At 39.7% G+C, this 27,702-nt stretch overlaps 1 protein-coding gene across 2 annotated transcripts in view; it reads right to left on the bottom strand.

Annotated features, from left to right (window-relative positions):
* ST18 (ST18 C2H2C-type zinc finger transcription factor) overlaps positions 1-27,702 on the bottom strand; it is a 277,028-nt gene that overhangs the window by 52,880 nt on the left and 196,446 nt on the right. For both annotated transcript variants that reach the window (XM_087707068.1, XM_087707069.1), the window contains 4 exons: positions 26,585-26,689; positions 22,524-22,729; positions 19,724-19,935; positions 8,816-9,061 (listed from right to left, as the gene is read on the bottom strand). In XM_087707068.1, coding sequence (XP_087563194.1) covers positions 8,816-9,061; positions 19,724-19,935; positions 22,524-22,729; positions 26,585-26,689 — 769 coding nt within the window. The remainder of the gene's footprint in view (positions 1-8,815; positions 9,062-19,723; positions 19,936-22,523; positions 22,730-26,584; positions 26,690-27,702) is intronic.

The raw sequence follows: 27,702 nt of genomic DNA, 5'->3' as shown, positions 1-27,702 counted from the left end.
TGAACTCCCTTGGACTGCAAGGCGATCAAATCGGTCAGTCCTAGAGGAGATCAATCCTGACTGCTCTTTAGAAGGCCAGATCCTGAAGATGAAATTCAAATACTTTGGCCACCAAATGAGAAGGAAGGACTCATTGGAGAAGAGCCTAATGCTGGGAAAGATTGAAGGCAAAAGAAGAAGGAGATGACAGAGAATGAGGTGGCTGGATGGAGTCCCTGAAGCAGTAGGTATGAGCTTAAATGGACTCCAGAAAATAGTAGAGGACAGTAAGTCCTGGAGAAACGTTGTCCATGGGGTCACAATGGGTCAGACATGACTTTGCAACTAACAACAACAACAAGGAACTCACTATTTCCACAGAGCTTCCTTCTTTCTCCTGTGCACCGCTTGGAGAGTCCAAGCGGACTCTCTGCCCTGGAAACTGAGGAAACTTTTCCCTGACCACGCCTCCTGGCGTGATCTGTCTCCAGAAATTTTTCCTCAGTTTGCCCGTTCAGAAGCATTTGTGTGAGCTCCAGCTGAATTAATCTATTTTCTTTGGCTTGGACTCTCCTTTCTTCCTAACTTTTCCCTTGTAAAACAAACTAATTTCCTCTCCTTTCCTTCATTGACTGTTGTTAATCTGCTACAGCAAGCCTCCAGGAGGACAGGAGGTAAGCGTGCTGTGAGGGGAGGGCTTCCTATGCTGATCTGCTCAGGCCGGCTTTGGAGGCTTGCCACGCGCTTTTAAAAGGCGCGGCAGGGCGGCAGAGGGCTTTAGCAAGTCAGCAACTCCCCGTTCTCACCGTTTGTTGTTTTCTTGCGCAGTTTTTTAATTTCTGGGCCATTCCCTCTCTAACTCTGCCGTGGAGGAGCACGCGATTGTCAGATTGCTGAGGCGATCGCTGCATGGCCTCCTAGATCCCCCTCGCTGCCCGGCGGCCATTTTTAAGTGTGTTTTTCACGTCCTTCTTGGCCTAGTTGCAGGCCGCGCAGCCATGCTGAGTCAGGAGCCGCTGGGTGCCAGGGGGCCAGCCCAGGGTTGCCTACTGTCAACCTGTCACCCTCCTTTTTTCTACCAGGGTGCTGGGGCTCTGGTCTACTTGAGGCCACCGCACCGGCTCAGGGAAGGCCTTACAGGCATAGCCCCTTATGTCTCCCTTGCTTATAGGCCTGGGCCTCCCTGCCTCTCTGACTGACCTGCTAGCTTACCGCTGCAGGCCACATCCTCCATGTTATACACTAACGCTGCTTAAATTGCATTAGAGTTTTTTATACTTCCTCTTTACCTTTTGTATGTTTTTTTCCATTACTCCATTTAACAAAAAAAAATTCTTTTTCTCTTGCAGTGTAGCCTATATCAACTTCAGCTACTCTTGTTATCGGCCTGTGCTTGCCAACAACCTGTGCGGTCATTGACATGGAGAAGTCGGGTTCATCTGGCCCTGTGACCAGTAGACCAGCACCCTCCAAGGGCCTGGACAAGGTTTCTCCCCCTTCCAAGGGCAGTGGGGCTGGTAGAGGCAGGGTTCCCACCCAGACTCCTCCCATCAAGGCCCCTACAGCTGCTGAGGCCAGAGATGCTGCAAGGCGCCAACGGGCGCTTGACAAACAATTTGAGAAAGCCTGGTGGCAAAGGACACTCCCTCTGGGGGTTCATTCATCCTTCCCCTCCCTAGGAGGGATCCTATGGCTCTGATGGCAGAGGAGGTCGAGTCTCAAGACCTGTCCCCGGACCGGTCATTGACTGAACCTCCTTCCCCGGCCCCATCTTGGTTCCATGACCAGGACCCTGTCCCAGAGGACCCCCCCCCAGGGAGAGTCTCTTGAGGACCCTCCCTCTCATATGGAGGAGTCCACTGATCTGGACCCAGACTCAGATCAAGAACCCGAGTTATCCGCCTGCATGCAAGCAGTGGTTGAGCGTGCCATCGCAAAGGGCATTGCAGATGGGTGGACAAGAAGCTTTATACAATGGAGCCAGTCCTGGAGGATCTCTTGGCCCTTCCAGCTGTAGATCCACCTATTATGGCCCTTACTTCTAATGCCTCTCTGCCTGCGGACCTGTTAGAGGGTCTCAAGGCGGAGGATAAGAAGGCAGAGAAGGTCTGCCACAAGACCCATCTTGCGGCGGCCTGGGCCATTAGGGCATCTTCTTCCACCTCGTTCTTTAGCAGGGCTACGGCCATTTGGCTGTGGGAACTCGCAAACAAAATCCCCGCGGGAGACACACGCCTCCATCAAGATGTGACCAAGCTTATTGCGGCTTCACAATATGCGGCAGATGCCGCTCTCAATGCCACTAAATTCGCCTCCAGGGCTCTGGCTGTGAATGTCATGTCTCACCGTTTGGTCTGGCTCTGACATTGGCAAGCGGACCAGAAGCACAAATGGAAATTGGCTTCAGCTCCCTTTAAGGGATCAAAATTATTTGGGGATTTTTTGGACCCTTACTTCATTGAGTCAAAAGATAAGAGGAAGGTCCTCCCATCAACCTCAAAAAAGCAAGACTGTAAGTCCAACCCATATCCGAGGAGGCAGTCCTTTCGGCCCTCTGAGCCTTCCACCTCCTCTTCCTTCTACTCCCCTAATAGGTCGTCCAGGCAATCGGGGGAGGGCTCAGGACAGGTCTTCCTTTCGAGACAGAGACAGACAACAATTTGGATTCCGTAAATTCAATCGCGGAGGTGCCTCCAATAGGCCCTTCTGCAAATGTAGTGACTCCCCGAGCTCGTCGCCCATTGGGGGCCGACTCCAACTGTTCACCTCTCATTGGGCTCAGACAGCTCAGGACGCTTGGGTCCTGCAGATTGTCCAGGAGGGTCTGTCTCTGGAATTCCTATCCCCTCCTCCCAGGAACTTTATCAGGTGTCCTGCCCCCTCATGTCCCATCAAGAAGGAGCAGATGAACCAGGAGGTCCTACATCTCCTGGAGATCAATGCAATAGAGCAGGTGCCCCCCGACCAGGAAGGGAGAGGGTACTACTCAATTCTCTTCCTGGTCCCGAAGAACTTAGGGGTGGGGTGGAGGGCCATCTTGGACCTCAAGAACCTCAACAGGTACATTGCCTACTGGAGGTTCAAGATGCAGTCCCTCCAGTCGATCCTGGCGGGGATCCGCTAAGGAGACCTCCTCACCCCTATCGACCTGAGGGAGGCTTACCTCCATATTCCCATTCACCCCCGGCACAGGAAGTTCCTGCGCTTCTTTTATGCGGGCTGCCACTTTCAATACAGGGCTCTTCCATTCGGCCTCTCGTCAGCACCCAGGACCTTCACGAAGGTGCTGGCGGTGGTGGTGGCCCATCTCAGACGCAGGCCCATAAGGCTCCAATGCTACCTGGATGGCATCATCATTCAGTCGTCATCAAGGCGGCAGGCCTTACGGGATCTTCAGATCACTATGAGGACCCTCAGAAACCACAGGTTTTCACTGAACTTAGAGAAGAGTCACCTCACCCCCACAACCAAGATCAACCATCTGGGGGCGGTGATAGACACTATGTCCTACAGGGTCTTCCTATCTCAAGACAGGTTAGAGGCCCTCAGGTCCATGACCCACACGGTAATGCAGACAAGGCAGATTCCGATTGTCCTCCTCTCCCAGCTGTTGGGGAAGATGATCTTCTGCCTGTTGATCGTGCCCTGGGCTCGCCTCCATTCCAGGGCCCTGCAGTGGCTTCTTATACCTCACCAGAGAGCCAGCAGGAGCAATTCGACCAGGCTGTGAAGAGGTCCCTCCGGTGGTGGGCATCACCTGCACTCCTCAAGGGACACCTATTCAAGGAGCCCGACCGGTTGGTCATTACCACCGATGCCAGTCTTGCCGGCTGGGGAGCACACATGGGACATCTCGTGGTCCAGGGCAAATGGTCCCCAGCAGAGTCGAATTGCAGCATCAACTTTCTGGAACTGCGAGCAGCGAGGTTGGCCCTTGGTCACTTCCACCGTCCATACATCACCGCCACATCTTACTGATGACGGACAATGTGGCCACCAAGGCGCACATCACCTGCCAGGGCGGCACCAGGTGGAAAAGACTGATAGCGGAGGCAGAGACCCTGGGTCTCTGGGCGGAACAACATCTGGAGTCTCTCTGCTCTGACCACATCTCCAGCATGAACAACACACAAGTGGACTGGCTGAGCAGGACCACCATCGACTCCGCAGAATGGCGGCTGGATCCTGCTCTGTTCCATCAACTGTCTTGCAGATTCAGACTTCCACAGGTCGATCTTTTTGCAACCAAAGACAATGCCTAACTACAACGTTTCTTCTCCTGCTTCCATTCTCCGGGGGTGGAGGGAACGGACGCCCTTCGTTGCAGCTGGCCCCGGGGCCTCCTCTATGCATTTCCCTCTCTTCCTCTTCTTCTGCAAGTTCTCCACAAGATCATAGAGGAGGAGGAGGAAGTACTCCTTGTAGCACCCCATTGGCCCCGGAGGTCGTGGTTCGCTGACTTAGTCAGACTGTCAGTGTCCCCGCCATGGCAGATCTCCCCGGATCAGGTCTCCCTCAGCCAAGGGGCCATTGTCCATCCGGAGCCCCAATGGCTCCAGTTGGCCGTCTGGCACTTGAGGGGGACCTACTGAAGGCTGAGGGATTGTCAGACGGGGTTGTGCGTACCATCCAAGCTGCTCGGCGTCCCTCCGGCCACGCTCCATCGCCAGGTGGCGGCTTTGTCAACTGTTTGGTCTGGAGATCCCTTCCTACCACTCAGCAGGGTTCCCAGGGTGCGCTGCTTCCTCAAGGGCGCCTCTAACATCCGGCCTCCCACGGTCCACTGCTACCCTACCTGGCAGCTGTCCATAGTCCTGCAGGCGCTCACGGCACCACCCTTCGAGCCTCTCCAAACGACTTCTCTTAGACATCTTTCTCTGAAGACAGCTTTTCTTATAGCTATTACGTCTGTCCGTTAGATATCAGAGTTGGCAGCCCTGTGGGTTCGTCAGGACTTGTGTGTCGTTCATACCGACAGGGTCGTTTTGTGGCTTGACCTGACCTTCATTACGAAGGTCAACTCCTGGTATCATAGGGCGCAGGAAATTATTCTGCTGAACTTTTGTCCTCGTCCCTCCCATCCGAGTGAGCACAAGTGGCACAAACTAGACGTGCATCGGGCCTTGAAGATATACATCCATCGCACTTCGGACTTCTGAAATTCCGAGGCCCTCTTCATATCTTTCCAGCCTGGGTCCTTGGGCAAGAAAGTTTCATCTTCTACCGTTGGCAGATGGCTCAGAGCTTGCATCGCGTCTGCATATTAGCTCCAGTCGAGGACGGTGCCTCGCCACATAACTGCCCATTCAACACGCAGTGCAGCTACCTCGGCGGCTTGGGCCACTCAAGCCCCAATTGAGGAAATCTGCAGGGCTGCCGCTTGGTCTTCGCTGTCTCCGTTCATAAAACATTACAGACTGGACACCTTTGCCTCTGCTGAGGAGGCCTTTGGCAGGCGGGTGCTACAGGCAGTGACATCTTCGGTCGAATCCCGGGACTCTTCTTCTGCCCGCCCAGATGGACATTAACCTGGGTATGTTCCACTGCTTGGACTCTCCAAGCGGTGCACAGGAGAAAGACCATTGGGCTTACCTGAAGGGTCCTTCTCTGTGCACCGCAGGAGAGCCTAACCCACCCTGGTCCGTCCAGGGATTCAAAGCCGCCGTGTCAGCAGTATGGAAATCCTTGGTCGCTTTTTTGCTGCATCCTCATGGCCAAACCATCTCAAATTTCTGGAGAGAGATCATGCCAGGAGGCGTGATCGGGGAAAAGTTTCCTCAGTTTCCAGGGCAACCAGACTGAAATAACCCACTGCTTGGACTCTCCCGCGGTGTACAGAGAAGGAGCCTTCAGGTAAGCCCAATGGTCTTTCTCTTTGGGGTCTCTTTTGCTCCTAGACACCTGCATCTGCCTGGTTCTCCTTGAGATATTATCCTCCTGGCTAATATCATGAAGAATGTTCTTATGTAACACTTGTATTTTCCCAAAGGAGTCTTAAAGAAAAAGATTGTCCTCTGGTCTTTCATCTCTATAGAGCCGAGGTGGTGCAGTGGTTAGGGTGCAGTACTGCAGGCCACTTCAGCTGACTGTTCTCTGCAGTTCAGCAGTTCTAATCTCACCGGCTCAAGGTTGACTCAGCCTTCCATCCTTCCGAGGTGGGTGAAATGAGGACCCAGATTGTGGGGGTGATATGCTGACTCTGTAAACCGCTTAGAGAGGGCTGAAAGTCCTATGAAGCGGTATATAAGTCTAACTGCTATTGCTAACTGCTATTGCTATCTCCTTCAACAAGGAAAATAACTTATTCTTGTAATTAGCATACTCTTTTGGTAAGAAGACAAATAATAATAAAATAAAATAAAGTTGCTTTGTAAGAGTGGTTTTATTTATGTAAGAGCAAGAATACTTCCAGACAGAGAGCTGCACTGCTAACAATAAAAAATATTATGAAAATATTGCATCTTCTTTTGTTTTTAATAAAAAATAATTGATACAAAATAATTGACATAGCTTCTAAACTGACTACATTCTCAAAGTATAATTCCTTGACACGTTTTTTTCAGTTAATGGTTCCTTTTTAAGTTTGATGTATTAAGATATGTTCTGTATGATTCATAAAAATGGTGCTCTTTGAGCTTGATGGGGTTTTTTTTTTTGCAGACATTTCCTTAGCATGGATGATATTAACTAGTTTGGCAATGAAATGTCTGCAAGATAATCACCAAGCTCAGAAAGCACAAAGTCCCCACAGTTCAACCCTGAACTACAATTATTCTCTTCTCTCGGTTGTTCAAATTGTACCATTCTCTTCTTATGTGTTTTATTGAAGTAAAACAGAGAATGTGTTATTGTAAAGTTTTAAAGCAGCTGTTTAACTGCAGAAAGCCAGAGATTGGGGTGATGGCTCTTCCTACACAACTGTGATCCTTCTTTGCAATGCAAGATTGCAATGACATGGAAATAAATCTCCCACTTTCTGCACTAATTTTCATGTAATTAATATGGTCTCCACCTGGCAGTCATTATACATGCGTTGTTCTTATGTTGTACACAAAGATAAATCTGAATAAACAGTGCTGATTCCTGTTAATTTATCTAAGTGTCATTCAACTCGCATTATAAGAATCTGATGCTGATTATTCATCATAAGAGCAGGTCTAAATAATACTCTACTTTGCTTAATTCTGGCAACAATATTCGTATAGAAAACATGGGCAAAAAGTTGGGGGAAGGGAGAAAACAAACAAGAAATGTACTATCAACAGTCAATAAACATATAAATGAAAAGGGCATAACAAAAATCAAGGAAATCATCAGGTTTTAAATTATAATTTAGTATAGTATCTGTTTCAAATGATGATTCCCTTTATGTAAATATTTGTCTTATTTATGTAAGGGAGAGTATCAGCCCACAGCTGCATTTTTGTTTCCTGTTCAGCTTCTATTGTAAACCAAATTGATGCACTATACTGATATGCATGTTGATATTTTGTGAATGCCTTGATGAAGAATACAATGGAGCAAATGAAATATGGTTTATGTTTTAAGTGCTTGATTGATTTCTTTGATGATCACTGTCCGAGAGCCAATTTCTATATGATTTATATTTTTCTGGCAATTGAGATTTCAAATTCAAAGAAATACACAGCCAAGTGATATTTAATCCTCATGTATCTATTGTATTCCTGCCTGATTCCACTCCCAACACCAAAATCTGGGTATATTGATTCCCAGGATCAAAACTGGGCTGAAAATATAGATGATAGGGAACAGTAGATGGACATCTAATATCTTTGATCGGCATACCACTTTCTACCTTAATTGTCCCTCCCTTTTATTTGACTTAGGGTTGGTCAAATCGCTATTTGAAGATAATTATCCTGTTATATAATATGGCTTAAAGTCAAAGGCTTAAACATAATAAATATTAGACCTAGATGGGTTTTGGCTTCTATATGATGAATACCATCAAGATAGAAAGCAGCAAGAACAGAAAAATGTGGCCATACATGTCTTCTTTGAGACTGATCGGGAGCTTTTTTAGACCTAGCTTTTAAGAACAAAATTAATCAGAGATTTAGCAAGCTGCAAAGCAGAATGCCAGTCTAAAGCATTAATTTGTCTGTACAAGGATGCCATTCAGTTCTACAAAGGAGTCATAAACATTCTTTGAAAATAAAATAAAGGATGACTGCTTTGTTTAGAAGCATGTTCATCTACTTTAAAAAATGCAGGGAGTGTCCTAGCATGACTAAATTAGAGAGAAGAAGCATCCCCATTTATGTGTATTTGTGTGGATGAACAAATTGTCCTGTAGCAGCCATTTTAAGAAACCTCACAACATGCTCTCTAAACTTCAGGCATGGCCTCCTCCTGCCTAAAAATATTTAAAAATGCATATCTGCCTTCCTAAAATAGGGTTAAAGAACTTATTGAGCTGGTCATTCAGATGTTGCTAAACTGCAATCCTATCAGCTATGGTCACTATGAGCAATATTTTTAAAGTACAGATATGTGTAGAGGGTTGAATGTTTTCTTTTCATTCTCATAAAAACTGGCCGCCTAATGCTATTGCTGGTTTCTAGGAATGCCACCACACCTTCAGAAAAGAACATAACAATTAAAGGGCACATCATTCTAATTACCTCTTTCTGCCAGCATTGGACAGGCAGAAATAACCTAAACCAACAAATGAATTATATTTGTTTCTATTTATATTTAGGGGTACAGCAATATCTATCATTGACTCAAATTATGCATTGGAAAACAAACAATCCAAAATTAGAGATGATTTCCATCACCTCTGGGTATCATCAAGTAAAATAAAACAAAATACCTCTTTCTCTTCCTCTTTTTTGCCCTGGCTCTTGCTATAATTGATTGGTGTATCCCAACCTTCTTTTTCATTCAAAGCTTGGTAGAAAGTGGCATTGACCAGAATGCTGCCTGTTTTGAAGGGTGAGGAGGAAGGAGTGGGGACATTGGCACTGAAGGAACTTAGAGAAGTAATATTTTCTTGACTTCGGTTCTTTTTCATGCTCAGATCCAAAGTGCCATTTTCATCTACTTCTATTTCAGTTCCCTGAAACACAAGAGAGAAATGTTTAAAGAGCTGTTTGCAGAGGCACCCTAAGACATGTGGAGCTTTTAAAGGATAAGTGAAAATGCCTCCTATTATTTAAATATACCTAAATCTAAAACCAGCTTTACCATTTACACCCATTAATATTTAATTCTTAGGCAGACTTAAGTGATACTTCAATAATGCTCTTTCTGTGTTTGAACACTTACATATTGCAAGCAGAATTGGAAAAGAGGCTTCCTAAATATAAACTATATATACTAAATCGGAGGATATTTTTAAATTTTCAATCTTGCTCATTTTATTTGCAAAGAATTATGATCGCTTTTGGACCAGAGTATTAATTTATTGCTTATCAACCTTATTCTTGTATTCCTTCTTCCCCCTACACTAGACATGGTACATTTGCATCAGAGGAGAATAAAGAAATGCAAAAACATTTGCTCTTTATATAGGAGCTACAATCTCACTTGATCTAAAGTGCACTCTGAATTCTAAGATCATGTTAAAGAATTATTGTAATAAATGTGGGCAGTATCCCTCTCTTAAATATAATTTCTCATTGGAAATTGTGAAGAACAAAATCAGATAGAAATTATTCTTGTTGATCTGTAGCTTGCATTATGGCCAAATCATGTGTATTTTTCCAAATGATACTCTATGCGTGTTTGGTATCTACAAAAGTATCTTAACTAAACTATTGAAAGGTTTTGACCTACATAGGTTCAATTAGGATGTTTAATCTGATGCTTCCTCAGATGTGTGAGCTACATGCCACAATTCCCTTTAGGCTCTATTGACCAAGAATTTGGGGCAGTTAAACTATAATATATTTCCAGGTTTGAGGCAACCCTATATGCCAAACCAGCTAGGTTTGCATTGATCTCAGCATTCTTTCATACAGAGGAAGAATGGAGAATTTAAATATATTCTCTAATTCAGGGGTACTCAATCTATAGCAAATGAATTATCATTCCTGCTTAATTTTGTGACCAAGATAGCCCCAGGAACTATGCTACCAAAATTCAGGAGGAATACAAATTGTAAAGTTGTAGAATTGAGAAAGGGAATTCCAGCAGAGAGATAAGTTTTGTTTAAAGATGGATGAATCAGAAATGGAACAGTGCTTTCCCTTTATATATTCCCTTTATATAATATTGCAAAACTGAAAATGGTTTAGTTACTATGGTACTCAGAAATTGTTAAACCCACTCAGAGAGCTGGATTATTACACTTTGATCCAAAAATTATTCAGAAAAAAACAAAATTCACCCATCCCATCATCTAGTATTAGAAAAATTGGCAGCATTTATATTCTGAATCATAATATCACATTTATAGTAAAATTGGTTTTCATTGAAAAGAATATCCCTAGCAAATTTTACACAGGTTGAAGGAATTTGGGGTCAAGTCTAAGGGTCTTAATTTAAAGGGAAGGGATGTTGGAAAGAAATGATGATGATGTCCTCCACAAATAAGTTATCTTGAGAGTAGAGCAATATATAAAAATTTCCTCAATAATCTTTTCAATAAAATATGAAATAGACATCTAAATTGGGCCATAAAATATCACCATGCAGGAAATAATAAGTAAAGCAAATGACAAAACATCCACTTTAAGGTGTCTGCAACCCTTCATAGATGTTGTAATGCTAGTCTGATCTCAAGAGGAAGCCCTGTTAGTCATTCAGTCTAATTTTTGTTCCCTTCCCAGCACAACCTGGATGTAAATTTGAAGCAACAAATTGGCCAAATGCATTGTGGGGATGTTTTAATTGGGAGCAATCAGGATAGAGGGATACATTCTACCTCATGTACTTCACAATTTATCTCAAATTATCTCAATAAACCTTGATGCTCAGCTTTTAACAGAATCCAATGCTAAACACTTTTACTGATTTATCATGAATTTCTCCTAGATAGTAGGAAAATATAGGAAGTGAGGTAAAAATTAAAGGGCATATACCAGTCTAGTATCTGGTTTTTTTCTTCATATAAATGAGCTGTGCTTCAATGGTTAGTTGAGCTAGACTTTGGTATCTGAATATAGATCTTTTTAACATTAATATTTTGTTGTGTTTTTTTTAAATCTCGGTGAATGTTAATATACATTGCAAGTCCATGTATGATATGCCATATGCTAAATAAATAAATATGTCAAACTAGTATGATTAGCTGGCTGCTTGGTGTTTATCTTCCTTAACCTATGAACCACATGTTGCCTAATCTGATCAACTATTGCTTTAGTGACTAGAACATTCTGGAATTATTCTTATAAAAAGTTTTATTATAAATCCTGACTAATAAATGTATCTGAGGTATGATTAGTTGCTCCACCAAACATGCCTGGCCACCAATTCAATATGCTGGTTACTGAGAAAAAGACAAAGGCAACCGAACAGAATAAATCCTGAAAAAAGTTACAAAAGAATAAACTATTTTGGTATAGCTGCTAAAATATCAATCTTTTTAAGAGTATGTTGCTCATATAACTGCATTGTTAGAAAATAATCCAGAAAATATAAAGTTTTCATGATACTTGTGTAAGGTTTTAGAAATATCAGTTCTCTTGCTTTCCTCGGAAAAAGCCGAAAACAATTGGGCCAATTACTTCGCTTTGTACAAATGAGAAATTCTTCTATGACAACAATCACATTTTAATCCCTCATTTTAAGAGAGATATACTTCATTATATTTATGGGAAGTAAATATACTTATAATATGTTCATGCTAAGATGCTTTCACTATATCTTTCTGTCCCTTTTTAGTAAATAATTTAATCTCCTGTGATAGTTTTAAGCCCTGAATTTGCCAGTACAGCTTATCCCGGATAATAACTTAGTAACCACATCTTATGCCATCTGTATAAAATCAAATACAGTTTTATATCAGCATTAATAACCCTTACTTACAAAAATCCAAGATATTAACTGTATCATTGCCAGCTGAACTTTCCAGGGCCTGACTACATTGCCATAATTACCCTTGTGTTTTTTTGGCTTCATAGTTGATATATAAGTGCAGCCATGAAACAGAGCTACAAGTAATCAAGTTTAATAACCACTGTAAAGTAAAACGCTAAATATTGTAGTTGCAAACATTTTTCATAATAAAAAAAAACTTGGGTTAAGTCTGCCTGGCCAACATTCACATAAAATGCCAGACCTCTGTGACAGATGGCTTAGGAGAAGATGCCATGTGATAGGGCTGCAGTAGTTTTATAGTAAAAAAAAACAAAAAACACCCCATAAATAGTGCAGATTTTCTGTCACTAAATAAAATACCAGCTATAGGGAAGGCAGAGACAACAGCAAACAAATTCCATAAAACAGTCAAAGTCTTCTCAAATTAAAACACAAATCCAAATATGTTAGGAAACACATCTGACGATTGGGAACCAAGCCCTACTTAACTGAACTAAAAAGGTCTGGTTGGAAAGCAATTCATATTCAGATATGTGAACATTCTTGGTTTTTTTCTTTCCTTTTCAACATTTATCATTTTATTGCTTGTGTTTTATCATTATTGTTAACCGGCCAGAGTAGTGTGCCAAAAATAGGTGGCCGTATAAATCTTTTCAAGTAAACAAAATTAATAAAGTAGCTAGGGTTTCTTCTGATGTGTAAACTTTGATGAATACAAATTTAATTATGATCAGAAGGTTGTGCATTTGCAAAAAAAGGGTAGTTGACATATACTTGAGCTCACTGTTGAACACAATGATCAAATGGAGAAATTGGTCTTGGGTTTGTAAAAGAATGGACTGCATTTTAACATTTTGACTATTTATTATATGATACTTTTCCTCTAACATTTTTTACAGTCATAGCAAATGCCTAAGGAATACTACTATGGAATTCACCTTTCTGTTTCTTGAATTAATCTTTTAATCATTTTAAACATATATTACTAGAAGCGGATGGACATCTATTCAAAGAAGTAGGGTTCTTCATCTTGCCAAAATATATAAGATGTACTTAGAGAGCTCTGGAAGATAGACTTTGGGGGAAAAAAACCACACGGGACAACTCTTTGATTTCTCCCCAGCCAATAAATTGGCTGCATAGAAAATCAACAACTTGGGGAAATGGCTAGGCAAAGATATTTCTCTGTCATATTAGGATTTGATAGGCAGAAAGGTTTACAGAACATGCAAGTGGTTCTATCAGTGGTGGGTTTCAAAAATTTTTAGAACCTCTTCTGTAGGTGTGGCCTGCTTTGTGGGAGTGGCTTGCTAGCCATGTGATTGGGTGGGAGTGGCTTGGCAGTCATGTGACTGGGTGGGCATGGCCAACTTGTAAAATGTGGTGAAACTCACTTAACAACGCTCTTGCTTAGCAACCAAAATGTTGGCTCAGAAACTGGCATTTGAAGCACGCAAGTCTTAAAACTGTCAAGTTATAAGACTCTTGCACCCCTAACCCTTTAGGAAAAAACCCCCAGGGGTGTTCAAACTTGACAGCTTTAAGATTTTAAGGTTTAGATAGAACTCTTAGAGGCGGGTGAGGCGATTAGTGAGCCAGTCAATCAGTGAGCGGTGGGCGGGGCAAGCATGGTGCGGACGGGTGGGGGGAGGGAGCTGGAACCGGTTCTAAACGGCATGGTAGATTTGTGGAACCTCTTCTATAGAAGAGGTTAGAACTGGCAGGAACCCACCCCTGGCTTCTATTTATTGTCTGCATTCACATAACATACTTCACCTTTTTTAATATATTAGACCATAATATAAATCATCAATAAGAAATCATATTAAGAAACAAATGTGGAAATTTTATCCAGGAGGAATCGTTGTTATCTTTTGGGATGATTTGGGATTGATAAAATGCCATGGTAAATGTTCTCCGTGTTTATTACAATAACAGTTTTTTAACAGAGGGGTTTGGACACTTAATCTTGCCTTTTTATTACTCTTGCTCTTCTTTTTAACTATTATGTCATTAATATAGTATATAGATGATAGGTTAATAAGGTGTAAATAGATTCAGTAGTTTAAAAATTTGGGGCAGGCTGTTTCTCAAGGGGTGGGAAGCTAATATTGTTTAACATATTAATCAGTATTCAACTAGCGGGAATAATATATGCAAATGTATTTGTGTTTTTCCTTTTTAATGCACTTTTTAAATGTCTTTTGTGGTTTTTTCCTTAGTTTTTTTTAATTTTGGAGTTTGTATTTGTATTTTATATTTTACCTTTTTAAAAATAATTGAAAAATAAAATTGAAAAAGGACTATAATATATATCACAGTTTCTCAACCTTGGCAACTTTAAAATTTGTGGATTTTAATTCCTAGAATTTCCAAACCAGCATTCTGGGTCACAAACAAACAAAGAAACAAGTAAAAATGTCTGCCCAAAGTTAACACTAACTAAGCTACTTAGTAAATTGTGCAAATGTGTCACCTAGTTTTACCTGATCTGGTTAAGAATGTTACCTGACTGTTAGTCTGAAGTCATATAGTCCAGAAACAGCTGAACAACAACATGTTTGGAATAAGGAAGATCAACTGCAGCAGTGGTTACCAAGTTTAAGACACATCAGTTATTACTGGTTTACAATCCCCATCATCCTTAAATATTAGACATGGTATGATGGGAATTACAGAGAATAATATCTGGGGATCCCAATACTAATGCAGCTGATAATCTAAAAGATCATGAATATTCTTAAACCTACTCAATCCTATAATCTCAGTATGGAACACAAATCTCATGGCACACATAAGAATTATGCTAAATTAAATCAAGGACTTGCCTAATCTGGTATCCTATTTCCACAGTGAGCTTCTGATATTTCAACAAAATTTACAAGAGGAATCAAGCAGAATCAATTTCTTGCTTCTGTACTATCAGCAGTTGCATTTCATCAGCAATATTTTTGTTTCCTTCCATCAGAAATAAAGTACTAGAGATATAATGCAAAGAATATGGAGATTCCTCTTGGGTTGTAATAATTTCCAGTCATTGAGTTACATACTGTCTATTTCTTTTAAAATAATCTGAGCCAATGGTCATATCACATTTCAGATTATCATTGTGGGAAACTATTTCCCCCTAATACAAACTCCTGCAGAAATGTGTCTTGTAAGGTTTTATCTTTATCCATTTTCTCCTTCATCTTTTGTAAAAAATGACCATGGAATATTCCTCCTTGCTGGTATTTTATTCTTGTTTTTATTACATTTCAATGTTCATGTTTGTTTCCTGTACATTTAGTAAGTTCCAAATTTTTAACTTGCATCAATGCTTGTTCTGCCATCTTTTAAATAACCAGCTAATGCAAGCTTCTCTTCTTTGACAGTTTGTTTGACTTGAAATAAACTTCTGCCTCCATTTATGCAGGATAGGGGTGATTTATCAATATCATTACAGGAATGGTATACATAGTGAATAATCATCAATTTCTTGTTTTTCAGTCCAAACTGTCCAAATGAGCTTGTAGGTAGTTCATAATTTCAGCAGTGTATCATATCACAGGTATGGGTCAAAAATTCATGGCTTTGATGGTGTTTCCACTGTCCAATTGTATTCTTTACTAATCACATTTTAACTTGTCCATGCTTGATGTTATCCAACTGTAAAATACCCAGATACTGTGTAAACTTCATCCTGATGGTTTGGCCATTCAGCATTTAAATTCCATTACTGTTCATTATTTCACCCGGATTTATTGCTACTTTAGCACATTCCTCTAAGCCAAATTCCATTGCTGTATCTGTGTTAAATATTTATCAATGATAAATATTTTGATTTATGATTTTACATAAAACTTCAGATCATTTATAACTGTAACCCTAACCCTACTATTCAAAAGTTCAGAATATTTTATGAATTTGTTTGCCACCAACTGATGAATGGGAATGTTGGCTTTATTTGTCTGGATAAAAAATCTGCTTCCAAAATTGTTACTTAAATGATTTAACCTATTCGAAATAAGCATTGCAAAGGAGAGGAACCTATGGAACAGATACTACTCCATAGAAGTCCTGCCATTGGACAGAATAAAATATGAGGAAAAGAAATTAAGAATATGAAACAAATTTTACGAAATAAATTTACTCAAAATTCATTGAGCGGGCCTGTAATGGCCTAACATCTCATGCTATTCTATTTAATTAAAAATCTGTGGATTAAAAATAATAATCAAAAAGCAAACTGCAATAAGCACTAGTTTAAAAAAATATTCTGCTTAGCATTTATAGTGCAGTGTAATAGCTTTAAATGTATTGACTGCAATGGTATCCCTGATTTATTCTTAAATATAGCCTTATTACCACAGTCCAGATTCCTGGGCTCTGTTTTGTTATCTATTCACCAGTTTCAGCACCAGGAATAATTGAGAGACACCAGATATGCTTGTGTGCTAAATATTTCATGCTGTTTGTTTTCCTGTTGTGTTTTCTTTCAAGATACAGTACACATATGCCTCTCTGTCTAAACCTGTGTGGGGAACACCCAAACATTAAATAGATTTCTTGGCAAAACACCATAGCAAGATAAAGATAGACTATACTACATGCGTCTCCTTCTTTGAATGGCAATTACACAAGGAATGAGATCAAATCAAACTGTGGCAAGAAGTGATACCACAACAGGCATATTTCCAAGAATTTAAATAGAAGGAAAGTTGAAAATGTCACCATTTCCCAAATCATTTTCAGAACACTCTCTAACACAAACAAACAACCAATTTTCTTAAATCTGGATAAATGCAGGTGATTCAAACTCATATTATACTGTGGTGCCTATAATATAAAATATTTAAATTAAATCATTTGTAGTTATTTAAATGTATTGGAATCATTAAAAACAATGCTAGAAAAGTGTCCCATCTTTTCCATGTAGTAATAGAAAGTATAAGATTTTGAGCACAATCTGGTTTAATTTATTTGATTATTCAAACTGATCCAGAGAATTCATAATTATGCATTTAAATAAGTTGTATTTCACTGATGTTACTACTATGTGTTGTTTTTTTCCTTGCTTCATTTCATACAGAAAACTAAGTTATGGAGATCCTTGTTCTTAAATAAATATGCAGTTTGATTATAGATCACTTCTATTCTTTCTTAACATGGAAATACAAAAAGATCCCTTAAAATAGCTGTTATAAAAACAGATTAAAGATCTCAGTTAAACTTTAGAATGTTTTATTTTATTTTTTTAAGAGGTTAATCAAAACACATATTTTTTTCAACAAAAGATGCTTTATTTATAAGTGCATTAAAAGCAATTTAGAAATTAATTATACAACAATGTAAAAGCATTACAACTAAATTATTAATATAAGCCTCATTAAATTTATTATCATTCTTGATGTTAAGTTTGAAAGTGGATAGTCATTTTCCTCCATATGATTTTCCACATAAAGGTAATATTTTATTGGATGATGGTGAACAGACAATATACAATAGAAAAGCGTGATGAGCAATCTAAATAATTTTGCCTGGTTCTTTATCTGTCTGTCTGTCTATTTCTTTCTTTGCTAGACTGAAGTTAGAAGTATGTGGCCTATTGATGTTTTTCTCTTATCATTATTTTGATGATTTATGGGCTGTTTGTTTAGAACACTTTCTCTGCAAAGAGATTGGAGGGGAAAGCCAGTTTACAAATTCATTTTTTATTTCATAGAAAATGTTCCCAGCTCAGTGGAGAGGGAGCTACAGAATTTTAGATTCCTTGCTTTATATTATTTTAAATGTAATAACAGTATCTTCTGAGAAAGTTATATGCATAATTAAAAAATAAATTATAAATATTGTTTGGAGAAACAATATTGAAAATCAGAGTGATTATCACACCGAAATAAAGTTTCGGTTAAAGTTCATACAGTTTTAGAATAAGTTTTGGATCACATTATTTTTCTTTCTTTCATGCATAAGCAACAAAAATATTATAATGTATATTATTCTGTTTAAAATCTCAAATTTCCTAAAAGGGATCAGTATTTTTTTAAAAATAAAAGAATATCTTTGATCCTGGCAAATCCATCTCTTTCAACCTTTCTTTGCTTTTTTTTGGACAAAAACTAATTGTTACAGAAGGGCCCTGGTTGTCATTTTTCCCTACTGGAATTTTGGCAAAAGTAAAAAGCTGGCAGAGGACAACACATTATATTTTTTAACTGTATATTAAAAACTTGTTTGTATGCCCTTTATCCTTACTGTGTGCTACAGTTGTGACTAGGAATTGCTTCAATTGCATTCCCTTCTTTGGCAAATGCAAAGCAGGTATATAACTGAATGCGCGCACGCACGCACGCACACACACACACACACACACACACACAATTACTCTTCTTTGGCAAGAACGATCTGTTTCTAAGGTCAGCCAAAGGTGAGGGCAGCAGTTTAATATTGCCTCTGGCGTCTAGTACTAGAATACTTACTTGGTCCAAGGTAGTAAATACAATTGTGGCTCCAGTTAAACTTGTTAGAAATCCTATACCTTAAAAAGAAATTGCCTGGATAGTTGACTTCTTTAGTTGTTGGAAAAGGCAAAGTAGAATATCCTTGTTTAACGTCTGAGCTTCGATTGATTTTCCATATTTTGATATGCTATTAACATTATACATTTGCCAGAAGGAAACAATCTTCCTGAAGAAGATCCTCCAGCACCAGATTAATGACTGCTCACATAGCAGGACTGAGAACTATGGCTAAAATGTTTAGTACAAGGCAGTGGTGAGTTCCAGATCCCGTTGCAACTGGTATTGTGTAACGGGGCCGGGCACCCACCATGTGCATGCACGCAGCACCGTATGCTCTGTGCGTGTGCACAAATGGCCCGATCGACTCAAATAGCGGTAAGGAGAGCGGGCAAGTGGGTGGGCCCTCCGAAGCACTGGAATGGAACGGTACCTAGTGCTCCCAGCAGGCATCGTTACGCTCGTATCGGGGTGTACCGGTCGTATCCCACCACTGGTACAAGGCCTGGGGAATAGTAATTTATCTTTTCCAGCACAAATACATGTCACTGTATAATACTTTTTTATTAACCTACCTAGTTCTACACATCTGTGCCTGTTCATTTTTTCTACAAAACCATCTCAATGTTCAAGACACTACTGGCACTTTTTCCAATGATGTTCTTGCTGCTATATTGGTTGTGAATGGTGCTAATGCAGCCTAATTTGCCTACTTGCAAGGCTGCATTGTTAAACATTTCTGGGATTCCTTAACAAAGTTGAAGTCCAGCAAATCTAAAAGACACTGGTTGAGAATCCAATCTTATTAAGTAACAAAACAACAAAAATAATCTGTTGCTGTATAATTAATGAAAACAAAGGCTAATTAAAATTAAAAGTTAACAGCTACACATTTTCATCAACCATCTCACCAAAACTTGTATATATCTCCAAGTTATCAAAACGTGAATTTCTTAACATTTCTATTAATTTTATAGTAGTCTTTATTTCATGTGAGAAGAAGCCTCTTTTAAACCACTTTTGCACCATGTCTTTCCATAGTTCTTTTCCATGTAGAAGCCATTTATGACAACTCTCCAGAACATAGTCCTGTCACTTTTTAAAGGAATATTCAGAAAGGTGCTGCTCTTTTTAGGGGTAGGAAGGGGGAGCAATTGCATGCAATCACTAATAGGAAAGACAGTTTATTCACACAGTTCAGTAGCTAACGTACCCTCCAGGTTTCTGGACTTGCCTACCTTGGCAGACAGACTCCGTGGTTTGCTGGAGAGGATCTCTGTAGCTTCCCTACAGTGAGTGGAAAGGTTCAGAATTGCAGCAGCTGCTGCTATGTGGGTGTCTTCACTACATTGATCGTAGCGATAAGAGCTGGCATGGCAAGGACTCTGTGTGTGGGCACTAGCACTAGGCTGCCGATTAGAAAATTTCCCTGGATTTGAAAAATGCTTTGCTGTTGAAGAGAGATTTGATTAGAAGTAGTTCTATGCAACTGTCCTCCTATTAAAGGGACAAAGGCAATCAGTTCATACAGTAAAATAGACAAAGAATGCATAAAATAAAAGCTACTCTTGACACAAAACTCAACATTTTTTTAAGTTTGAGAAATTAATAGATTTAAAACATTAAGACTGTGTTGTTATATAAATGTTCAGGTACTTCCAAATTCAATAGAGGACAACATTATAAATCCATTTCCTAAAATGTTCTCATTCCATGTGAAGAAAACTTTGTAGAAGTTTGATTATGATACCATGCCTGCCATCTAGCAAATTCTGAAGCCATCCCCCATGGACATTCCTGCCTTTTGGTATAGTTTTGTCTCTTTATAGTAAAGGTTCCCCTCCCATATATGTGCTAGTCATTCCTGACTCTAGGAGACGGTGCTCATCTCTGCTTCAGATTTGAAGAGCCAGTGCTGTCCTAAGACATCTCTGTGGTCATGTGGCCAGCATGACTAAATGCTGAAGGCGCACGGAACGCCTTCCCATCAAGATGGTCCCTATTTTTCTACTTAGGTGCTTTCGAACTGCTGTGTTGGCAGAAGCTGGGACAAGTAACAGGAACTCACTCTGTTACATGGCGCTAGGGATTTGAACTGCCAAACTGACAACCTTTCTAATCAACAAGCTCAGCATCTTTGCCACTGAGCCACTGCGTTCCTATTTTGTCTCTTTAAAAAAAGCTTTATTGATATTTTATATATGTTTAGCCTGAACTCAACATTTTATGCAGCATTCATTTTGGTTCTTGAATTGAATCTCTTGGGATGTATTATCATTTTCCTGCAAAAGTGCACATTCACTTAGAGTGCAATTGAATTCCAGTTATTCAGTTTGAGTGAGCTGCCAGTTAAGTTCCTATATAATTGTACTTTTAACTGAGAATTTTAAAGTGGATATTTATAAGATGACAATTCATATGGGGTACAATACAATATTGTGTCTATCTGTATCTTAGCAATCAACTGGACTTGCCAGTTAATAATGCCCATAGTCATGAGTACATGACTCATAGTTTATCAATATCTTCTCCCAAGCATGAACTGAAAATAATGTTGCCAAAGCATTGGATACTCTTAAGAAATATGAGGTCAACGACTCATTATTATATATACATATACATATACATATACATATACATATACATATACATATACATATACATATACATATACATATACATATACATATACATATACATATACATATACATATACATATACATATACATACATACATACATACATACATACATACATACATACATACATACATACATATATATATATATATATATATATATATATATATATATATATATAGTGTCACAACCCCTGGTATGCCCCAATTATGGGAGGAAGCTAACTGCTTCCCTTATCTGTCAATCGGCTCGTCACAAGAGTCCATCATGACAGAAACCCAATATTTTTACTGTTGCCTTTGTTATATTTGTGTTATATTTGTGCTGATAAATAAATAAAGGGAGACTAGTATAGATCTATTTCAAGCTATTTAGCTCTCATCAGCTAGCCATACCCTTACTGGGATTCGAACCTGTGCTATGTTACATCTTAGGCAAACGTCTTAGCCATTAAGCCACAAGTCTCCTCCTTATCAGCTGAAGCCAGGGAAGAAGGTATATATTTAGTGTTGTGACACTAAATATATATATATATCTCAACTCAAGGCAGCAAGCATAATTAATTGGAGGTTCTGAACAATGTTCTTCCCACTCTGATAGAGTTAAAATAAGCTTTCAAATTTAGAGGAAGTAAAATTTATACTTTGAGAATTATGTTCACCTTCTCTCTAGAGATAGCCAAAATTGTATTTCAAAACAATCTCCTTTTTTTCTTGAGCCACTTGAAGTACAGATTTATTTAAGCAAGCTTTACGGAAACTTCTTTAGCAAGAGGACAGAGCAAAAAGAACAGATGGACAATTTAACCACGGAATCGTGTGGCGAAATGCAAAAAGCAACCAATAAACAACCAGTACATCTGATAAAGGGATTACAGGGGACCACAATACAAACATCACAACAATCACTCTGACCTTATAAAAATGACAAGATCTTATTTTAACAATGTAATTCTAGTAACTTAGATGCCAGTAGCATTTCCGTAAGAGATAATCAGCTTTGTATAATTACACCTTTTTACATTAATTAGTGCATATGGGTGTGAGTCTTGGGTGTGAGTCTTATCTAAACAATATATTGTTTGCTATCCGCAAGAGTTGTGATCATAAGAATGAATATGTACTCTGTGTGTGTGTGTGTGTGTGTGTGTGTGTATACACATACAGATGCACATACCCAATATATTCTAAAAGCATCAAGCACTGTTGATGTGTATGTACTGTAAGATATGCAACAGCAAGATTTGCAGAGACCTCCATGATTTCTCAGAAGGAACTAGTTATTTTTTACCATAATGAAGCTTTTAACTGTGCTAGTTGCATGTTTTGCTTGGTATGTATACCCTGAGAGATAAAATGCAAACAAAACACAGTTTAATTTTGTCAGTCTCTTACTTACATTCAAAGGATTGTGTGGGCTTTTGTCCTTGTATAGTTGGCATCATTGTGCATTTGCCAAAGACTTGGGCATCAAAGCTAGCATAATCAAAAGGTACTTTCCCATATTTCTCTTGTTCTCTTGTAAAAGTGGTTCTGGAGGAAGGGATTGCTTGGGCAGATCGGCAGCTGTACTGAGATAACTCAAAATGTTTCACCAAGTTTGCCCTTCATAATGAAGACATGAAATATCAGAATAATAACAATTATTATTAGATTCATTCTCTAACACAGATACATTTAATAGAGTAATTTGTAAGAGATGCAGTTTAGCAACTGCTTAGAACTAGGAAACACAAAATAGTAAGATATAAAAACTAATATTGTTCATGTATTTTCTTAAAGGTCCTGTCTTATATATAAATATGTGCAGATTTCAAATCCTAGAATTCCTCAGCTAGCATGCTTAAAGCTGCCAAGCTTGAGAAACATTAGTCTACAGAATCATCTTTCTCACCATAAAACCCCTACAGCTGAGGCAGACAAATTTAGTGGGTTTTGTGTTTAGGCATGCCTGTTACCAGCTTTGACTGATTCATCTGTTATGCCTTTTCCTAAATACAATGCTCCACACCTACTCTTGGTTGGTGTTTCTCTGAGAAATTAGAAGGATAGAGTTGAGTTGAATTTATTCTTCCCAACATAGGCCTCATGAATGTATAGTTCACAGGGGAGAACGCCCAAATCCCACTCCTGGCTAGCCCTGCCCACTCCTCTCCTCCCAGAAGTCTCCACACAGCCCGTTTTGGATGCAGGTAACTCAAGGGTACGCACGGAGGCTTGTGGAAGGTTAAAAACAGGTCTATAGGAAGTTTGGGAAGGCCAAAAATGGCCTATGGCCTCCAGAGGGTTTCTGGAGCCTGGGGAGGTCATTTTTGCCCTCCCGGACACCCGAGAAAAGCCTCCGGAGCCCGGGCAGGGCAACCCCGCCACCATGGTGCAGGAAGCCGACTAGGCCACGTCTACCATGGCCATGCCCACTCAGCAACTGGGCAGAGAACCCCCTTGCTAAAAAATTTGAAGCCCACCCCTGGTATTACGTCAGTTCTTTATCCATGATCAAATAATGGATAACAGTAGTTATATTGTGAACCAACCTGGCATTTACCAGATACCTAAAAGAAAGGCCTTTGCATTTTTTACTTTTGTCAGGAAATTTCAGTTTCTTTTGAATTTCTCTTTAGTGTTAGTGATGGCAACACTAGCATTGCCAGCATTGTGGTTTTCCCCCCCCTATATGCTATCTATTATTCTGAATTCTTCATAGTTGTCCATACTTCTGGAAAAGACTAGTCCCTTTTCTGGAAAAGAATAGCCTGATAATTGCTGTCCAAAGGATGGTGACCTGACATTTGGATTCCTGAAATAAACTATATGTGGGGCTTCTTTGTTTCTGTCCTGCAAGATGCAGATGAGTGGCCAGTTTTCGGGGTGGGCTCCTAGCCATACTTATAGTATCCATATGCTGACGCTACCACACTGACTACCCGTTAGCTACCATGCCAATTAGTACTGGCTTATAATGCCCTGAGTTACAACAGATGGCATCTCCTAAATGACCTTGGCTGATTTTGAAAAAGCTAAGCAGCGTTGGACCTGCTTTGTATTTGAATGGAAGATCACCACAAAAGCACAGGGTTATGGACTAATTTGAGATGTCATATAGCCGTGATGGCAAACCTATGACACGTGTGTCAAAGGTGGCATACAGAGTCCTCTCTGTGGGCATGCGTGCTGTCAGCAGTTGCTCTTCTGGTTTCTGGCGCACTGGTCTTTGCAAGCACCAGAGTGCTGGAAAACACCCCCCAAAATACCCCAGAAACGCCCTGAAAAATGGCCAAAAACAGGCATGTTCGCACCGGCCAGCTGCCTTTGGGTTTCCGGTGCTCCAGTGCATGTGAAGACCAGCTGCTTGGTGCACATATGTGTGCCAGAAACCCAAAGACCAGCTGACTGGCATGTGAGCGGGCCAGCTGGTCTTTGGATTTCCAGTGCTCCGGTGCACGCACGGACATGCATGAGCATTCCAGTTTGGGCACTCGGTGCAGAAAAGGTTCTCCATCATTGTCATATAGCATTTCTGGAAGAAATCGATGGCAAGAGGTGGATGTGAACTTAACTGCAGGGAGACTTCACTTCTTTATAAAGCTTGGAACAACTTGGAATCATAATCTCAATGTGCCTATCTTTCCTTTAATAAATATGTACAATAAATATGTATTGCTACGATCATCTTGAGAGGTTTTGCTGCTGATTTCAACAGGGAATTGTCATCTTCCAGACATTCCAGTCTTTTTAATGGTAGCAAATATTCTTTGGAAGGCTGTCCTTGAAATTAGAGGGTGCTTCCTAAAGATGCACCTTTTCATCTAGATCTTACCTGTGTAAAAAGGTAGAGAGGTTTTTTTCTTCCTTTATACATTTTAATGTATCATATATTTTTATTATCCTTTTTGTAATAAAATAAGAGATTTAATGGGATTCGGGATACAAATAGATTAATGAATATGATTCAATAAATAAATAATGAATTTGAGTTAATACAGATAGTCCTCGACTTACAACAGTTCATTTAGTGATCGGTCAAAGTTGCAACACCATTGGAAAAGTGACTTATGACCATTTTTCATACCTATGGCCCAGTGGTGGGTTTCAAAATTTTTTAGAACCTCTTTTGTAGGTGTGGCCTGCTTTGTGGGAGTGGCTTGCCAGCTATGTGACTGGGTGGGCATGGCCAACTTGTAAAATGTGGTGAAAGTCACTTAACAACCAAAATTTTGGCTCAGAAACTCTGGCATTTGAAGCATGCAAGTCTTAAAGCTGTCAAGTTACAACAGCCTTGCATCCCTAACCTTTTAGGAAAAAAAAACCCAGTGGTGTTCAAACTTGACAGCTTTAAGAGTTGTGGACTTCAACTCCCAGAATTCCTCCTCTCGCTCTTCATCTTGATGATGTGTGAACAGGCGTGGGGAGGGAGCTGTAACCTGTTCTAAACGGCACTGTAGATTTGTGGAACCTCTTCTATAGAAGAGGTTAGAACTAGCAGGAAGCCACCCCTGTTGTGGCCTGTGCAGCATCCCCATGGTCACATGATTTTCATTTGGGTACTTAACACCTGGTTCATATTTATGACAGTTGCAGTGTCCTGGAGTCTCATAATCATCTTTTGCAACCTTTTGCAAAATTCAATGGGGAAGCCAGATTCACTTAACAACCGTGTTGCTAATTTAACAATTGCAATGATTCACTTAACAAATGTGGCAAGAAAAGTCATACAATGGGGTAAAACTCACTTAACAAATTGCTCACTTAGCAACATAAATTGCAGGCTCAATTGTGGTTGTAAGTTGAGGACTGTCTGTAATGAATAGATTTATAAATGAAATGATAACAAAGTCCCAATTTTCCTGCAGAATAACCATGATCAGTTGTTGGGTTGTGGTGATCTTTCAGGTGGGAAGACATGATGAGTGTTAATGCAACGTGTGGCGGCTCACATGTTTGCAATGCAGTTAGAATGCAGTATTGTAGGCTAACTTTAAATGCAGTTAGAATGCAGTATTGTAGACTAACTTTGCTGACTGCCAGCAGTTCGATCCTGACCGGCTCAAGGTTGACTCAGCCTTCCATCCTTCTGAGGTTAGTAAAATGAGGACCCAGATTGCTGGGGGCATATATGTAAGAGAGTGTAAAGCACTATGTAGTGGCATATAAGTCTAAATACTATTGCTGTTATGATGCTTAGATCAGCCAAATTGCCCTTGAATTTCAGTAGTAAATCCTCAGGGGATTGGGGCTGCATTAGGACTTTATATTGTTTATTTCTGTAATAATGAATGATGAGGTCTCATCTGCATCTTTTACACGATATTTTATAATGTATTAACAATATCTGTGAACTTCTACCTGCATTACCAATTCAAAATATTTCAAACCATTAGACACTATAGCATGAATATAACATGAGTTATAAATGTCTATTTCCAGAATTCATCTACTTTAAATATGATTCTTTTTTTTTACCTGTGGATTTGATCATGGCACTGCCCTGTTTTGAATGTTTCATGTTGACCTTTTTCTTGAGACATTGTCATTTTCTCAGCTGCAGCAATTGGACATCCAGAAAGACTATTGAAAAGATTTGTCATGCAAAAGTAATTGTTAACAATTTATACTCAGAGGTATTAGGATTTCTAATATGTATTTTGCATCAAAAATAAAATATTATTCAGCTTGTTGCCTTTTTTATTCTGCGTATCATGTTAATTGCTATTACAACCTTTAAAATCTAACTATATCTTCTTTTCACTGTTACCTCAGGCTATTTGGCTTGCTAGAACTTCCTCTCCTATACATTCCCTGATGATTTCAATTCAGCTAAGTTCCCATGCCCATTTACATACTAGGAGGCTATTCAGTGGTGGGTTTCAAATTTTTTTAGAACCTCTTCTGTAGGTGTGGCCTGCTTTGTGGGAGTGGCTTGCTGGACATGTGACCGGGTGAGAGTGGCTTGCCAGACATGTGACTGGGTGGGCGTGGCCAACTTGTAAAATGTGGTGAAACTCACTTAACAACGCTCTTGCTTAGCAACCAAAATGTTGGCTCAGAAACTCTGGTATTTGAAGCACTCAAGTCTTAAAGTTGTCAAGTTACAAGACCCTTGCACCCCTAACCCTTTAGAAAAAAACCCACGGGTGTTCAAACTTGACAGATTTAAGACTTGTGGACTTCTCTTGTGGAGAATTCCTCCTCTCGCTCTTCATCTTGATGATGTGTGGACGGCACTGTAGATTTGTGTAACCTCTTCTGTAGAAGAGGTTAGAACTGGCAGGAACCCACCCCTGAGGCTATCCATTCTTTCCAACTCAAAGTTGCTAACACAATTATTTTATTACTTCCATAACATCATTACGTCAGACTTGTAAGATCTTTGACCCCTCTAGTAGTAAAGTTGACCTTGAATGTTTTGTGATATAATACTTGTTTCTTTCTCTGGGAAATTAGCCAAGTAAACCTGATCAATGATTTTAATGTGGTAAATTAAACCATGATCTATCATAAATGAATCATAGAATCTTAGAAGAGTAAATCAGTACACTAAATCAGTATAGCAAGTCATATGAAATAAAACGTTCTACCTG

Source organism: Thamnophis sirtalis, unplaced genomic scaffold, assembly GCF_051295495.1.
Source record: "Thamnophis sirtalis isolate CommonGarterSnake01/CBP01778 unplaced genomic scaffold, rThaSir2_p1.2 scaffold_2, whole genome shotgun sequence".
Lineage (NCBI taxonomy): Eukaryota > Metazoa > Chordata > Lepidosauria > Squamata > Natricidae > Thamnophis > Thamnophis sirtalis.
The sequence above is the reverse complement of the archived record's forward strand: the minus strand, read 5'-3'. Positions and strand labels throughout refer to the sequence as shown.